General features: G+C 45.3%; 1 protein-coding gene across 2 annotated transcripts in view; it reads right to left on the bottom strand.

Moving 5' to 3' along the window:
- hs1bp3 (HCLS1 binding protein 3) overlaps window positions 1–18,764 on the bottom strand; it is a 189,303-nt gene that overhangs the window by 96,734 nt on the left and 73,805 nt on the right. For both annotated transcript variants that reach the window (XM_072498877.1, XM_072498876.1), the window contains exon 4: window positions 11,437–11,638. In XM_072498877.1, coding sequence (XP_072354978.1) covers window positions 11,437–11,638 — 202 coding nt within the window. The remainder of the gene's footprint in view (window positions 1–11,436; window positions 11,639–18,764) is intronic.

Below are 18,764 nucleotides of genomic sequence, written 5' to 3'. Positions count from 1 at the left end.
GGAGAGAGCAAGATTTCAGAAACTTACCAGGTGATGCAGGAGGAGGAGGAGGCCTCGGTGGAGGAGCTGAAAGGTAAGTGGGAGGAGGAGTTGGGGGAGGAGATCGAAGAGAGGACGTGGGTAGATGCCCTAGGGAGGGTGAACTCTTCCACTTCGTTCGCGAGGCTCAGCCTCATACAGTTTAAGGTGCTGCACAGGGCACACATGACCGGGACAAGGATGAGCCGTTTTTTGGGGGGTGAGGACAGGTGTGTTAGGTGCTCAGGGAGACCAGCAAATTACACCCATATGTTCTGGGCATGCCCAGCGCTGGAGGAATTTTGGAAGGGCGTAGCGAGGACGGTGTCGAGGGTGGTAGGATCCAGGGTCAAACCGGGCTGGGGGCTCGCAATATTTGAGGTTGCAGGGGAGCTGGGAGTGCAGGAGTCGAAAGAGGCCGGTATTCTGGCCTTTGAGTCCCTGGTAGCCCGGCGAAGGATTCTTCTTCAGTGGAAGGATGCGAGGCCCCCAAGCGTGGAATCCTGGGTCAATGATATGGCGGGGTTTATTAAATTAGAGGGGGTGAAATTTGCCTTAAGGGGATCGGTGCAAGGGTTTTTCAGGCAGTGGCAACTGTTCTTGGACTTCCTGGCAGAACGGTAGACAATGGTCAGCAGCAGCAGCAACCGGTGGGGGGTTCTATTTTATTTTTGTTCGTCTATAGTGGGGGATCTGAGGGGGTGTATATATTTGCTATGTGTTTCGGCGGATGTTAATTTATTATCTATGTATAGGGGGCAGGGGGGCACTGGGTTGTTTTGTTTTGTATTTAATTCTGTTGGGTTCCTTTTACATTTTGTTGTTGATATTTTGTGAAAACTTTAATAAAAATGTTTTTAAATTTTTTTTAAAGAAGATAGGACTTCATCTCCACAATGAATGAGCTGTGGATATTCCTGCCAATATTGTCATGTACAATTGCATCTGCGACAGATAGATTTGTAAGAACAAGGTCAAGCAATTTTCCCCTTTGTTGGTTCCCTCACCATCTGCACCGACACAGCCTAGCAGCTATGTCCTTTAGGACCTGACCAGCTCAGAAGCATCAGAGGGGAAAACTGCAGATAAAGTTACCCTACTAGTTCCAGCTCCTTGGAGAACACTTATTTTAACTGCTTGCACACAATTCATTTTCCATGTTCAAGATTCTTTTTATTTTGATGTGCATTTACATTGGAAATCCCCAGTCCAGTTCCTCAAAAAGGATGTTAACTATTCTTCTGTAGATTGCTTAATTACACAATTGCTCTTTTTCTTATATTCTGAGTACCACCTTCCTGTGAACTGGAATAATACATTTTCAAAATTCAAAACTGACTGAAAGATTCAGATATTTCTTTGATTACCTCCAGACAGTGATCCCCGACAGTGCAGACTTTGTTTGCACTGAGTGCTGAATTTGGTGCATTTGAGTGCTATAGTGAGAGTTTGGTGACTGAGGGAGTGCTGAATTTGGGTGCATTTGAGTGTTATAATGAGAGTTTGGTGACTAAGGGAGTGCTGAATTTGGTGCATTTGAGTGCTATAGTGAGAGTTTGGTGACCGAGGGAGTTAGGTGAGGAGGGAGTAAGGTGCTCCTTTCATTTTGTTTCCGACATTTCCGCAAAGAGTGAGAAGAGAGCCAGGAGTTTACAGAAAGTGTAGCTGACTGGGAGCAGAGTCGGAGAGCGGAGATCTAGTTAGTCCACAGGGCAGCTATATTCTGTCAGGTAAGAGGGGATGGAGGCTAGGTCAGTTGCATGCTCCTCCTGTAGGATGTGGGTGGAGAGGGATACCACCGGTGTCCCAGCTGACTATACCTGCGGGAAGTGCACCCAACTTCAGCTCCGCAAAGACCGTGTTAGGGAACTGGAGCTGAAGCTGGATGAACTTCGGATCATCCGGGAGGCAGAGGGGGTGATTGAGAAGAGTTACAAGGAGGTAACCACACCCAAGGTACAGGACAAGAATAGCTGGGTTACAGTCAGGGGGAAAAAAACAAACAGGAAGACAGTTCAGGGATCCCTCGTGGCCGTTCCCCTTCAAAACAAGTATACCGTTTTGGATGCTGTTGGGGGGGGGGGGGGATGACCTGCCGGGGGAAGGCCCTAGCGGCCAGGTCTCTGGCACTGAGTCTGGCTCTGGGGCTCAGAAGGGAAGGGGGAGAATAGAAAAGCAATAGTTGTAGGAGATTCAATGGTTAGGGGAATAGATAGGAGATTGTGTGGTCGCGAGCGAGACTCCAGAAGGTATGTTGCCTCCCGGGTGCCAGGGCCAGGGATGTCTCGGATCGTGTCTTCAGGATCCTTAAGGGGGAGGGGGAGCAGCCTGAAGTCATGGTGCACATTGGTACCAACGACATAGGTAGGAAAAGGGGTGTGGAGGTAATAAACAAGTTCAGGGAGTTAGGCTGGAAGTTAAAAGCCAGGACAGACAGAGTTGTCATCTTTGGTTTGTTGCCGGTGCCACGTGATAGCGAGGCTAGGAATAGGGAGAGAGTGCAGCTGAACACGTGGCTGCAGGAATGGTGTAGGAGGGAGGGCTTCAGGTATTTGGATAATTGGAGCGCATTCTGGGGAAGGTGGGACCTGTACAAGCAGGACAGGTTGCATCTGAACCAGAGGGGCACCAATATCCTGGGAGGGAGGTTTTCTAGTACTCTTCGGGAGGGTTTAAACTAATTTGGCAGGGGAATGGGAACCGGATTTGTAGTCCAGCGACTAAGGAAGCCGATATTCAGGAGGCCAAAGCGTGTAATGAGGCAGTGGGGAAGGGAACACTGACAAAGGAGAGTACTTGCAGGCACGGAGATGGGTTGAAGTGTGTATACTTCAACGCAAGAAGCATCAGGAATAAGGTGGGTGAACTTAAGGCATGGATCGGTACTTGGGACTACGATGTGGTGGCCATCACGGAAACTTGGATAGAAGAGGGGCAGAAATGGTTGTTGGAGGTCCCTGGTTATAGATGTTTCAATAAGATTAGGGAGGGTGGTAAAAGAGATGGAGGTGTGGCATTGTTAATTAGAGATAGTATAACAGCTGCAGAAAGGCAGTCGAGGAGTATCACCATACTGAGGTAGTATGGGTTGAAGTCAGAAATAGGAAAGGAGCAGTCACCTTGTTAGGAGTTTTCTATAGGCCCCCCAATAGTAGCAGAGATGTGGAGGAACAGATTGGGAAACAGATTTTGGAACGGTGCAGAAGTCACAGGGTAGTAGTCATGGGTGATTTTAACTTCCCAAATATTGAGTGGAAATTCTTTAGATCAAATAGTTTGGATGGGGTGGTGTTTGTGCAGTGTGTCCAGGAAGCTTTTCAACACAGTATGTAGATTGTCCGACCAGAGGAGGGGCAATATTGGATTTAGTACTTGGTAATGAACCAGGGCAAGTGATAGATTTGTTAGTGGGGGAACATTTTGGAGATAGTGACCACAATTCTGTGACTTTCACTTTAGTATGGAGAGGGATAGGTGCGTGCAACAGGGCAAGGTTTACAATTGGGGGAAGGGTAAATACGATGTTGTCAGACAAGAATTGAAGTGCATAAGTTGGGAACATAGGCTGTCAGGGAAGGACACAAGTGAAATGTGGAACTTGTTCAAGGAACAGGTACTACGTGTCCTTGATATGTATGTCCCTGTCAGGCAGGGAAGAGATGGTCGAGTGAGGGAACCATGGTTGACAAGAGAGGTTGAATGTCTTGTTAAGAGGAAAAAGGAGACTTATGCAAGGCTGAGGAAACAAGGTTCAGACAGGGCATTGGAGGGATACAAGATAGCCAGGAGGGAACTGAAGAAAGGGATTAGGAGAGCTAAGAGAGGGCATGAACAATCTTTGGCGGGTAGGATCAAGGAACACCCCAAGGCCTTTTACACATATGTGAGAAATATGAGAATGACTAGAGCGAGGGTAGGTCCGATCAAGGACAGTAGCGGGAGATTGTGTATTGAGTCTGAAGAGATAGGAGAGGTCTTGAACGAGTACTTTTCTTCTGTATTTACAAATGAGAGGGGCGATATTGTTGGAGGACAGTGTGAAACAGATTGGTAAGCTCGAGGAAATACTTGTTAGGAAGGAAGATGTGTTGGGCATTTTGAAAAACTTGAGGATAGACAAGTCCCCCGGGCCTGACGGATATATCCAAGGATTCTATGGGAAGCAAGAGACGAAATTGCAGAGTCGTTGGCAATGATCTTTTCGTCCTCACTGTCAACAGGGGTGGTACCAGGGGATTGGCGAGTGGCGAATGTCGTGCCCCTGTTCAAAAAAGGGACTAGGGATAACCCTGGGAATTACAGGCCAGTTAGTCTTACTTCGGTGGTAGGCAAAGTAATGGAAAGGGTACTGAAGGATAGGATTTCTGAGCATCTGGAAAGACACTGCTTGATTAGGGATAGTCAGCATGGATTTGTGAGGGGTAGGTCTTGCCTTACAAGTCTTATTGAATTCTTTGAGGGGGTGACCAAGCATGTGGATGAAGTGTACATGGATTTTAGTAAGGCATTTGATAAGGTTCCCCATGGTAGGCTTCTGCAGAAAGTAAGGAGGCATGGGATAGTGGGAAATTTGGCCAGTTGGATAACGAACTGGCTAACCGATAGAAGTCAGAGAGTGGTGGTGGATGGCAAATATTCAGCCTGGATCCCAGTTACCAGTGGCGTACCGCAGGGATCAGTTCTGGGTCCTCTGCTGTTTGTGATTTTCATTAATGACTTGGATGAGGGAGTTGAAGGGTGGGTCAGTAAATTTGCAGACGATACGAAGATTGGTGGAGTTGTGGATAGTAAGGAGGGCTGTTGTCGGCTGCAAAGAAACATAGATAGGATGCAGAGCTGGGCTGAGAAGTGGCAGATGGAGTTTAACCCTGAAAAGTGTGAGGTTGTCCATTTTGGAAGGACAAATATGAATACGGAATACAGGGTTACTGGTAGAGTTCTTGGCAATGTGGAGGAGCAGAGAGATCTTGGGGTCTATGTTCATTCACCTTTGAAAGTTGCCACTCAAGTGGATAGAGCTGTGAAGAAGGCCTATGGTGTGCTCGCGTTCATTAACCGAGGGATTGAATTTAAGAGCCGTGAGGTGATGATGCAGCTGTACAAAACTTTGGTAAGGCCACATTTGGAGTACTGTGTACAGTTCTGGTCGCCTCATTTTAGGAAGGATGTGGAAGCTTTGGAAAAGGTGCAAAGAAGATTTACCAGGATGTTGCCTGGAATGGAGAGTAGGTCTTACGAGGAAAGGTTGAGGGTGCTAGGCCTTTTCTCATTAGAACGGAGAAGGATGAGGGGCGACTTGATAGAGGTTTATAAGATGATCAGGGGAATAGATAGAGTAGACAGTCAGAGACTTTTTCCCCGGGTGGAACAAACCATTACAAGGGGACATAAATTTAAGGTGAAAGGTGGAAGATATAGGAGGGATATCAGATGTAGGTTCTTTACCCAGAGAGTAGTGGGGCATGGAATGCACTGCCTGTGGAAGTAGTTGAGTCAGAAACATTAGGGACCTTCAAGCAGCTATTGGATAGGTACATGGATTACGGTAAAATGATATAGTGTAGATTTATTTGTTCTTAAGGGCAGCACGGTAGCATTGTGGATAGCACAATTGCTTCACAGCTCCAGGGTCCCAAGTTCGATTCCGGCTTGGATCACTCTCTGTGCGGAGTCTGCACATCCTCCCAGTGTCTGCGTGGGTTTCCTCCGGGTGCTCCGGTTTCCTCCCACAGTCCAAAGATGTGCAGGTTAGGTGGATTGGCCATGATAAATTGCCCTTAGTGTCCAAATGTGCCCTTGGTGTTGGGTGGAGGTGTTGAGTTTGGGTAGGGTGCTCTTTCCAAGAGCCGATGCAGACTCAAAGGGCCGAATGGCCTCCTTCTGCACTGTAAATTCAATGATAATCTATGATTAATCTAGGACAAAGGTTCGGCACAACATCGTGGGCCGAAGGGCCTGTTCTGTGCTGTATTTTCTATGTTCTATGTTCAGCTTCTCTCCTTCTTCAGGCCTTCCTGAAAACCTGTTTGCCCGATGCTTTTAATCACCTCAATCTTTACTTCTTTGGCTCAGTGTCAATGTTTAGCATTGCTTTATCAATGACCTCCCTTCCATCATAAGTTCAGAAGTAGGGATGTTTGCGGATGACTGCACAATGTTCAGCACCATTTGCGACTCCTCAGGTAATGAAGCAGTCCATGCCCAAATGCAGCAAGACCTGGGCAATATCTAGGTTTGGGCTGACAAGTGGCAAGTTACATTTGTGCCACACAAGTGCCAGGCAATGACCATCTGCTACAAGAGAGGATCTAACTACTGCCTCTTGACATTCAATGGCATTACCATTGCTGAATCTCCCACAATCAACATTCTGGGGGTTACCATTGATCAGAAACTGAACTGGACAAGCCATATTAACACTGTGATTAACAGAGCAGGTCAAAGAGTAGGAATCCTACGGCGAGTAACTCACCTCCCGACCCCACAAAGCCTGTCCACCATCTACAAGGCACAAGTTAGGAGTGTAATGGAATACTCTCCACTTGCCTGGATGAGTGCAGCTCCAACAACACTCAAGAAGCGCGACACCATCCAGGACAAAGCAGCCCGCTTGATTGCTCTCCCTTCCACAAACATTCAAACCCTCCACCACCGACGAACAGTGGAAGCCGTGTGCACCATCTACAAGATACACTGCAGGAACTTGCCAAGTTTCCTTTGGCAGTACCATCCAGACCCACAACCACTACTTTCTAGAAGGACAAGAACAGCAAATACCTGGGAAACCCACCACCTGGAAGTTCCCCTCCAAGTCACTCACCACTCCGACTTGGAAATATATCACATGTCCTTCACTATCGCGGAGTCAAAACCCTGGAGCTTGTGGGCAGCAAGGTGGCACAGTGGTTAGCACTGCTGCCTCACAGCACCAGGGACCCAGGTGTTCAATTCTGCCTGTGTGGAGTTTGCACTTTCTCACCATGTCTGCATGGGTTTCTTCTGGGTTCTGGTTTCCTCCCACAGTCCAAAGATGTGCAGGTTAGATGGGGTTACAGGGATAGGGTTGGAGTGAGCCTAGGTAGGATTCTCTTTCAGAGGGTTGAATGGCCTCCTTCTGCATTGTAGGAATTCTATGATTCCAACTCCCTCCCTAACAGCACATTGGGTGCACCTACACCTCAAGGACTGCAATGGTTCAAGGAGGCAACTCACCACCACCTTCTGAAGGACAACTAGGGATGGACAATAAATGCTGGCCTAACCAGCAATGTCTACGCCATCAATGAATTTTAAAAAACTTTCTGTGCAGTGCCTTGGGACTTAATTTCACATGTTAAAAGACGCAGTATATATTGAATTGACAATGTGATTTGATTGGTTGATTATAATTTGGTTTCCCCATCTTCCAGTGACAGGGATGTGCTGAGACGTCGGACAGGAGGTGGCTCTCCTCCTATGAAAAAACCCACTAACACCAAGGAAAAATATCCCCACACCAATATCAACAACACAAAAAGAGAAAAATGCCAAGTAGCAGCCATTACAGAGGGCGTGTGGAAACCAGGAGTGGAAAAAGCCTGGACAAACAAACGACCTAGCCGGCTGCCGCACGAGGCTGCGGAACTCAGGCCTTGGCAGAGCGAGAGGGACCAGCCCGCCGCACGAGAAGCCCCCCCACCACACTAGGGGATGGGTAGAGGATGTTTCTTTCAAGAGAATTGAGAGAGCATCGGGAAGAGACAAAATCGGACACCCAGTAACTTCATTGCAGTATTAACATGACCATAAAGATTATTATTATTATGGTTGCCGAAGAGAGGGAGTGGGGGGACAGGGAAACATGGAACCCAACAAAATACATGAGACGTAGCATCACACCAATGTAACTGGAGCAGGGCACAAGAACAGTTGAGGGAAGAAGGCAAAATAAACAGCCGGGGAGGAAGGAAACAGCCAGAATCAAAAAACTACTGGAGATCGGAAAACAGGAAATCGTAACCACCATTGTAAATAATACAAGAAGACGATGTAAATTATACAAACTGACCGATATGTAAATATTTTTCTTTACCCAGTCTCCTAATGTTTGTCATGCTTATCCTTGTTTTGGATACCACAAAAACCTCAATGAAAACATATTTTAAAATTTGTCAGTTTTGTAGGTAACTGACAAAACCTGCAACATTTATATAGTGAACATTGAGAACCCCCAAAGAATAAATCCAATATATTCAATATAGTGTACTATATTGTACACTAGTTGTACAATACTAGTGTGCATCTATGTACACTAGATATGTAGCATATTGGATTTCTGTAAAGTTGGATTCAACACTTTGCAATACACCCATGAAAACATCAAGCAAGATGGGGCAGGTCAACAAAGGAAATCTGCTACTTTGATAAAGGAGACACTCCCACATTGAACCAACATAAAACGACACCAAAGTACCTGCTTATTTTATTAGGTGGAGAATAACAACTTAGCAGTGATTGCCACAGATACTTTTCAAAATGGAAAACAAGTTTTTCAGTTACTGTTTTTGCCAATGGAGGACTGAGGGTACACGCATTTGCTAGAAAGAAGAGTCTTCAAACAAAGAGTGTGATCATAAGTTCTGATTGCACAACAAATGATTTTCACACTCCACCGTGAACTATGGAAAAAACAAGATTCCAGTTGCAGACTGTGGCATCACACAAATGAAATACAATGTCAAGCATTATGCAGCGCACACCAAAGGCTTTTACACATTGCTCCTGTATTATAGGGCTTGACCAATACTTTTGATTTTATAAATTTGAAAGTCCTTTGGGGCCAGTTCAAGCCATTGCATTAGTAGCTGTGTAGAGAAAATCCCCATCTCCCTCACTCAACTAGTTAGACTTCATTAGCTCACACACTAAATGCTATGGGAAGACAAAATAATTTATCACAGACAAAATGCAATGTTTATGGAAGGGAAAAGAATGCTCCCATTTTGAATTAAATTAGACTTTGCATATATAGGATTTTGTTTACAAAAGCTTCAATTTTCTTACCATGAAGACCACAAATCAAAGTCTCCCATCTTTTTGTTGCCACTAATAGAGAGAATACGAGTTTGAAAGCAGCTTCACAACAACAATGAAAGGCACATCTTCAAATTAGCCCCGACAATCTGGACCTATTAAATCACTACAGGCTGGATTGCAAAATTTACAGTTTCCAATGGCTTGCTAGGCTTCAGAGACTGTTTGAAGTTGGACTCTTGCTATTTCCAATAAGCAATTCCAAGATCCATATACACAGAGATCTGATAATATCTGGAACAGACTACCTGAATGAGTGATTGAATTGGATTCCAGAGGAAGTTCACAGAATCACAAACTAATACAGTGCAGAAAGATTTCCTTTGGCCATCGGGTCTGCATGGAATTCCATATCTACCTCCTCTGCATGGAGTTCCATATCTACCTCCTCTGCATGGAGTTCCATATCTACCTCCTCTGCATGGAGTTCCATATCTACCTCCTCATTCTCCTGAGTGAAGACAGATGTGAAGTATTCAGTCAACACCCTACCAATGTCTTCTGGCCCCTAATTGGTCCTATCTTTCCCTGGTTATCCTCTTCCCATTGATATACTTGGGGAATATCTTAGGATTTTCCCTACTTTTATCAGCCTGAGCTTTCTCATATCTGCTCTTTGTTCTCCTAATTGCTTTCTTAAGCTCCAGCCTGAACTTTCTGAACTCCAATGTCTCCATTGATTTGCTCCCCTTGTACTTGCTAAAAGCCTGTCTTTCCCTTCTCACCATCCTGAATTTCTCTCGTCATGCTTGTTACTCCTTCCTATTACTCTTGAGCAAACATGCCAGGCCTGTACCCTCCATTTCCTTTTTGAGTGCCCCCTACTGTTCTTCTGTAGATTTCCCCACAAGTAACTCTTTCCAGTCTACCTTGGCCAAATCCTGCCTTGTTTTACTAAAATCCACTCTCCCTCAATCCAAAACCTATTTTTGCAACTTGTCTATTTCTTTGTCCATAATAAACTTAAATTGTACCATGTTGTCGTCACAAATGCTCCCCCACCAACACATCACCCACGTGTCCGGCTTCATTCCCCAGAATTAGGTCCAGCACTGCACCATCCCTTGTTGGATCCTCTATATATGGAGCTAAAAAGTTCTCCTGTATACATTTTAAGAGCTTCACTCCACCTAAGCACTTAACACGATGACTACTCCAATGACTACTCGGGCAGCACGGTAGCCTTGTGGATAGCACAATTGCTTCACAGCTCCAGGGTCCCAGGTTCGATTCTGGCTTGGGTCACTGTCTGTGCGGAGTCTGCACATCCTCCCCGTGTGTGCGTGGGTTTCCTCCGGGTGCTCCGGTTTCCTCCCACAGTCCAAAGATGTGCGGGTTAGGTGGATTGGCCATGATAAAATTGCCCTTAGTGTCCAAAATTGCCCTTAGTGTTGGGTGGGGTTAGTGTGTTATGGGGATAGGGTGGCGGTGTTGACCTTGGGTAGGGTGCTCTTTCCAAGAGCCGGTGCAGACTCGATGGGCCGAATGGCCTCCTTCTGCTCTGTAAATTCTATGATCTATGATAAATGTTGGGAAAGTTGAAATCACCTAATATAATTACCCTATTATTATTTTTACACACATCTGCAAATTGTGCACATATCTGCTCTTCAAATTTCCCACTGAGTATCTGGAGGTCTGTAATAAACTCCTAGCCATGTGGCTGTCCCTTTTTTATTCCTAAGCTCTATGCACAGAGCTTCATTTGATGCCCCCTCCAAGATATCATCCCTCCTTACTGCAATAACTGACTCCTTAAACAATAATGCAATGCCTTCTCCTCTTTTACCCCCTTCTCTGCGTCGCTAAAGATTCTATATCCTGGGATTTTGAGCACCACAGAACGTTTTGTCATGATAAAAGACGCCATATAAATGCAAGTTGTTCTTATTGTTGTCTTCAGAAATTATTGGAAGTGTACCTGCATTACTATAATTAGAGTTTTGAAATTATTAAAAAAACACTAACAAAACCCACTTCATTATTGGGGTTAACAGTGCAAGTGTCGCAAGAAAATTTATGTTTTAGTCAGTTTTCAAATGATCGGTTTTGTGTTGCTGTATATGTCCAGATTTTAATTCATATTTGATCCGAGTACAATTTAAGAACCACATTAAAAGTGTTATTTTTCTACTGATTAGGGCAAAGAGAGTATACAAATCCAGTTGAAGGTTAACATATCTTATCCCACAACAATTGTTAGGCAATGAAATAGCTGGAAAAATAATTAAAATTCATGTTACTTTTGATCCAGTACACTACCTCATCCAAATAATGATATTCCAAATATCAACAAAGAAAACACAGTGGATTCAGTCACTTCGACTTTTTTAAAAATCACTTTACCTCATAATGCCCAATGGATCAGAAATTTCCACAGACTTCTCTACTGTCGGGGCAAGGGGTTTGGATGGCCTCAACATTCCACTATCTTTAAAAGTCTCTTGATTGAAGAAATCTCCTGGCTCTCCTTCATCTTCCTGCAATTCTTCATCTTCAGCATTTCTAGTTTTAAATTTCAAATCACCAAGGTCTTTAGTTTTTGCTCCTATTGAGACAAAAAGTGAATTAATTTTTCTACAACTGGCAAACTAAATACAAAATGCCATCGCTGAAAGAGAAAGTCTCATTTACAGCAGGCATTTTGACAAGTTGGGCGAGTTCTTTTGGTTGTTCGCGCGGGTGGGATCTTCACCCGCATGGGTTTCCTGACAGCATGGGGTGGGATACAAAGGGAAATCCTATTGACAACGGCAGAGCCAGAAGGTCCCGCTGCCGACCATAGGCAGGCCGCCTCCTGCCGACGAGAAATACGCCAAGGGAAGGCTGGAGAATCTCGCCCATTATCTTGAACATATTGGGACCGCAATCACATGCTGTGCAAAATAATAATGCACACATTTTGTAAAGAAAGAAAATAAAGTTTAAACAAACACTATATAACTTGTTTCAACATGTGAAATGTTGTAGACGACCATTGCTTATTCCTCCAACTTGACTTAATGGACAGGTGGAGCAGTGATGATGCTTTTACACTATATCGTTCCACTCTAAAATTCACTTCTAACTCTTTTAATTCCCCAATCTCCAGCCCCAAGCTTTTCGCTTCTCTCATATTCCAACTAAATACACCGTGGCAAAGTGCTATACATGTCAGGTTTGTCAACTTCAATAAGTGAGGGGCTTGGCAGGTATATGCAGCAAGAGCAAACAGACTTTGGATTGATTTCATTCCCCCCACCCCCTTCACTCAGCCAATATCCATGGGGACACTTCCCAAAAGGGATCACTAGATAGGAAAAAAAATATCCCAGGAAGAAAATATCCTGCCAGATCTCCCTCCTTCCTAATTGAAGAGCACTGAAACCAATTGTAGCATTCCACCACATTCACCAAATTAGAGATGCTAACTGAGCAAAGTGCTGAGACTGAACTTGGAACCTTATTGGTGTATATGACTTGCATATGTCCACTGAACCATCAGGGAAAAGCAGTTTAAAGTTCAAATCTTTCATCTTCAAATTTTTGGATAAGGATTTTTGATCCGGTCTTCTTGAACCAACACCTTTCCAAATTGCGGCGCTTATAACAGAGTAAGACTTGCCATAACTCCCCAAATCCTGGCCCCAAGCATAATTTGCCAATTCATTTTCCAATTGATTCACAGATATGATCTCAGCTTGACAACCAGCCCATATTAAACAACGATGATCATGAATGACAAAGTCCTTTGGGTACTCTAAACTTGCCCTTGCTCCTCACACCATGTCATCCACAAACAGTCCTTGCAGGTAGGCCCTCAGACTTCCTGTACCATAGAATTTACAGTGCAGAAGGAGGTCATTCGGCCTATCGAGTCTGCACTGGCCCTTGGAACGAGCACCCTGTTCAAGCCCACGTCTCCACCCTATCCCCGTAACCCCAATTAATCTTTTTGGAAATTTAAGGGAAATTTAACATGGCCGATCCACCTAACCCGCACATCTTTGTACTGTGGGAGGAAAGCGGAGCCCTGGAGGAAACCCCAAGCAGACACAGGGAGAATGCGCAGACTCCGCACAGACAGTGACCCAAGCCGAGAATCGAACCTGGCACCCTGGAGCTGTGAAGTAACTGTGCTAACCACTGTGTTACCGTGCTACCCATCAGCCAATTTACATAACTTAATCCCTCAAACCTATTGAAAAAGAATTGATCTGGATTGGAATTTATTAAACCAGATATATAAATTGTCTTAATAATGACTTGGAAAGTAAACTGCATCCTCAATTTTATTATTAAATTAAGAATTCAATCCTCATGAGATAATGGATTTATGTACATGTTATTTTTTTAAATTATAATTATTATTTTTATTATTGATTATTTATTTATTATTATTTTTTATTATTACAAATTTTTTTCTGGGCGTCACTGATTGGGCAAACATTTATTGCTCATTGCTAATTTCCCTTGCCCTTCATGCATTTCAGAGGGCACTAGGCAGACTAAACGCATACACGGTGACGGCTTTGCGGAACACCTTCACTCAGTCTGCAAGCATGACCCTAACCTTTCTGTCACTTGTCATTTCAACTCAGCACCTTGCTCTCATGTCCACATGTCCAGCCTTGCTCTGCTGCAATGCTCCAGTGAAGCCCAACACAAACTGGAGGAGCAGCACCACCTCTTTTGTTTAGACACATTACAGCCTTCTGGACTCAACACGAGTTCAACAACTTTAGACTGGGAAATATCCCCTCCATCTTGACCCCTTTTTGTTTCCTTGGTTTATCCCAATGCAAACACCACCCCCACCTGGCCATCTTTCGCTTGTTCTGCTAAATTTCTGGGGACCAACGTTCGAATCCCACATGGCAGATGGTGGCATTTGAATACAATAAAAATCTGGAATGAAAAGTCTAATGATGACGATGATGACATGAAACCACTGTTGTTTGTCATAAAAACCCATAAAGTTCATTAATGACCTTTAAGGAAGGAAACGTACTATCCTTCCCTGGCCTAGCTTACATGTAACTCCAGATCCACTGCAATGTGGTTGACAGCTAACTGCCCTCTGAAACAGCCTAAGCAAGGGTAATTAGGGATGGGGCAATAAATGCTGACCTAGCCCATCCCATGAGCGAATTAAGACAAAAGATAACCATGAAACTTGTTGATTGTTTTAAAGACCCATCTGGTTCACGAATATCCTTTAGAGAAGGAAATCTGCCATCCTTACCAGGTCTGGCCTACATGTGACTCCAGACCCACAGCAATGTGGTTGACTCTGAATCTGTTCAATGGCAATTAGGGATAGGTAATAAATGCTGGCCCAGCCAGCGATACCTACATCCGATAAATGATTTAAAAAAATACATTCTGCTATCTTACCTTTATGCCATTTTCAGCCCTTTAGTCCCGAATGCTACCATCAATATTCCCTTGGTCTTGGGTCCATGACATCTTTGTCAATCTTTTCTTTGTTCCAACCTATCCGTCACCTTCTATTCTGCCCCACTTCCTCCACCCCCCTCTCCAGCGACATAATCCATTACATTTCTACCCCTCTTCATAGAGGTCATACAGACTCGAAACGTATATGTTTTTCTCTCTCCACAGATGCTGCCAGGCCAGCGGAGTTTATCCAGCATTTTGTGTTTTTACTCTGGATTACAAGTTGAGTGACAATATCATTATGCAATTGCCTCCTGCATCTCTTGCTGGCTGATCCACAGCAACTGCATAATTGCCAAAGGAACCAATCTCCACTTATCTGTTCCAACTATTAGAATACCAATTCAAAATCTTGAAGTTGCCCATAAAATATATACACAAACCAAGAATCTAGATTTAGGTTGCTCATTGTCATCTGCTTTAAGGATCCCCATCAAATGCATATACATTTATCAATCCTTCTTCGACACCTAAACCTTCTCAGTCTTCCTCCCCCCCCCCCCAAAAACAATTTAAATCAAACTTGTTTTATGCAGCAGGGGCATGGGAACCTGGATTGTAGTTTTAGGGTAAGGGAGAATGAGAGTACAGAGGTCAGGAGCACAGATTTGACGTCGCAGGAAGGGGCCAGTGTTCAGGTAGGTGGTTTGAAGTGTGTCTACTTCAATGCCAGGAGTATACGAAATAAGGTGGGTGAACTTGCGGCATGGGTTGGTACCTGGGACTTTGATGTTGTGGCCATTTCGGAGACATGGATAGAGCAGGGACAGGAATGGATGTTGCAGGTTCCGGGGTTTAGGTGTTGTAGTAAGCTCAGAGAAGGAGGCAAAAGAGGGGGAGGTGTGGCGCTGCTAGTCAAGAGCAGTATTACGGTGGCAGAGAGGATGCTAGATGGGGACTCATCTTCCGAGGTAGTATGGGCTGAGGTTAGAAACATGAAAGGAGAGGTCACACTGTTGGGAGTCTTCTATAGGCCTCCAAATAGTTCTAGGGATGTAGAGGAAAGGGTGGCGAGGATGATCCTGGATAAGAGCGAAAGTAACAGGGTAGTTATTATGGGAGACTTTAACTTTCCAAATATTGACTGGAAAAGATATAGTTAGAGTACATTAGATGGGTCGTTTTTTGTACAGTGTGTGCAGGAGGGTTTCCTGACACAATATGTTGACAGGCCAACAAGAGGCGAGGCCACGTTGGATTTGGTTTTGGGTAATGAACCAGGCCAGGTGTTGGATTTGGAGGTAGGAGAGCACTTTGGAGACAGTGACCACAATTCGGTGACGTTTACGTTAATGATGGAAAGGGATAAGTATACACCGCAGGGCAAGAGTTATAGCTGGGGGAAGGGCAATTATGATGCCATTAGACGTGACTTGGGGGGGGGGGATAAGGTGGAGAAGTAGGCTGCAAGTGTTGGGCACACTGGATAAGTGGAGCTTGTTCAAGGATCAGCTACTGCGTGTTCTTGATAAGTATGTACCGGTCAGGCAGGGAGGAAGGCGTCGAGCGAGGGAACCGTGGTTTACCAAAGAAGTGGAATCTCTTGTTAAGAGGAAGAAGGAGGCCTATGTGAAGATGAGGTGTGAAGTTTCAGTTGGGGCGATGGATAGTTACAAGGTAGCGAGGAAGGATCTATAAAGAGAGCTAAGACGAGCAAGGAGGGGACATGAGAAGTATTTGGCAGGTAGGATCAAGGAAAACCCAAAAGCTTTCTATAGGTATGTCAGGAATAAGCGAATGACTAGGGAAAGAGTAGGACCAGTCAAGGACAGGGATGGGAGGTTGTGTGTGGAGTCTGAAGAGATAGGCGAGATACTAAATGAATATTTTTCGTCAGTATTCACTCAGGAAAAAGATAATGTTGTGGAGGAGAATGCTGAGACCCAGGCTAATAGAATAGATGGCATTGAAGTACGTAGGGAAGAGGTGTTGGCAATTCTGGACAGGCTGAAAATAGATAAGTCCCCGGGTACTGATGGGATTTATCCTAGGATTCTCTGGGAGGCCAGGGAAGAGATTGCTGGACCTTTGGCTTTGATTTTTATGTCATCATTGGCTACAGGAATAGTGCCAGAGGACTGGAGGATAGCAAATGTGGTCCCTTTGTTCAAAAAGGGGAGCAGAGACAACCCCGGCAACTATAGACCGGTGAGCCTCACGTCTGTAGTGGCTAAAGTCTTGGAGGGGATTATAAGAGACAAGATTTATAATCATCTAGATAGGAATAATATGATCAGGGATAGTCAGCATGGCTTTGTGAATAGTAGGTCATGCCTCACAAACCTTATCGAATTCTTTGAGAAGGTGACTGAACAGGTAGACGAGGGTAGAGCAGTTGATGTGGTGTATATGGATTTCAGCAAAGCGTTTGATAAGGTTCCCCACGGTAGGCTATTGCAGAAAATACGAAGGCTGGGGATTGAGGGTGATTTAGAGATGTGGATCAGAAATTGGCTAGCTGAAAGAAGACAGAGGGTGGTGGTTGATGGTAAGTTCAGTTACAAGTGGCGTACCACAAGGATCTGTTCTGGGGTTGTTGCTGTTTGTCATTTTATCAATGACCTAGAGGAAGGCGCAGAAGGGTGGGTGAGTAAATTTGCAGACGATACTAAAGTCGGTGGTGTTGTCGATAGTGTGGAAGGATGTAGCAGGTTACAGAGGGATATAGATGAGCTGCAGAGCTGGGCTGAGAGGTGGCAAATGGAGTTTAATGTAGAAAAGTGTGAGGTGATTCATTTTGGAAGGAATAACAGGAATGCGGAATATTTCGCTAATGGTAAAGTTCTTGGAAGTGTGGATGAGCAGAGGGATCTAGGTGTCCATGTACATAGATCCCTGAAAGTTTCCACCCAGGTTGATAGGGTTGTGAAGAAGGCCTATGGAGTGTTGGCCTTTTTTGGTAGAGGGATTGAGTTCCGGAGTCAGGAGGTCATGTTGCAGCTGTACAGAACTCTGGTACGGCCGCATTTGGAGTATTGCGTACAGTTCTGGTCACCGCATTATAGGAAGGACGTGGAGGCTTTGGAGCGGGTGCAGAGGAGATTTACCAGGATGTTGCCTGGTATGGAGGGAAAATCTTATGAGGAAAGGCTGATAGACTTGAGGTTGTTTTCGTTGGAGAGAAGGTTAAGAGGAGACTTAATAGAGGCATACAAAATGATCAGGGGGTTAGATAGGGTGGACAGTGAGAGCCTTCTCCCGCGGATGGAAATGGCTGGCACGAGGGGACATAGCTTTAAACTGAGGGGTAATAGATATAGGACAGAGGTCAGAGGTAGGTTCTTTACGCAAAGAGTAGTGAGGCCGTGGAATGCCCTACCTGCTACAGTAGTGAACTCGCCAACATTGAGGGCATTTAAAAGTTTATTGGATAAACATATGGATGATAATGGCATAGTGTAGGTTAGATGGCTTTTGTTTCGGTGCAACATCGTGGGCCGAAGGGCCTGTACTGCGCTGTATCGTTCTATGTTATGTTCGATGCATTTCAAACAAAGGGCGCGATCCAATGGCCATGCTGTGCCGGAAAAGAAGCTCGCCGTGGCGGAACATGGCTGATGAAAGCCGGGAGACCCCACTCCAGGGATCTACCTGGCTCACCATGCCTCGTGAGACCCAACACGTTCTCGTGAAACGTGGCGATGTAAATCCCACCCATTATTGGCAGGACAAATCTGCATATTAGAGTGAAATATTAGAGACAGCTAGTCTCACTCTAATGTTGAAATTCTGGAGGTACGTAAGGCGTTGGGATTCATCCCCTTCGCCTCAGAGACCAGACAGAACGGCACAAATGGGGGTCTCCCAGGGGATCGGAGGCCCCCAGCTGCATGCCCTTTGGGTAGGGTGGTGCCCTGGCACTGCCACATGGGAACCCTATCAGTGCCACCTGGGCATCCCATCGGTGCCAGTCTGGCACCTTGGCAGAGCCACCTGAGTGCCAGCTGGCACTGTCAGCCGGCATGGGCACTGCCAAGGTGCAAGAATGGCCCTGCCAAACGCATTTTTTGCACGGGTGCGGTCGGGCCGGTCGTACCCTGCATGGGGGTGGGGGACCATTTTGGGGCCCTCGGAGATTGGGATGCCATCCCGATCTCGCACTACACTGGAGAGTGCTGGCGAGCGGTGCTCCACACTGTACAAAATGAGGCTATGTGCAGCCTTGACCGCGGGTTCCCCTTTCAGGCCTCTTATACAACGAGAGTCACGTTGAATCGCCATGTGTTTCTCGGCAC

This window comes from Scyliorhinus torazame, chromosome 4, assembly GCF_047496885.1.
Source record: "Scyliorhinus torazame isolate Kashiwa2021f chromosome 4, sScyTor2.1, whole genome shotgun sequence".
NCBI classification, from domain to species: Eukaryota; Metazoa; Chordata; class Chondrichthyes; order Carcharhiniformes; family Scyliorhinidae; genus Scyliorhinus; species Scyliorhinus torazame.
This window is presented reverse-complemented; position numbering and strand designations above follow the sequence as displayed.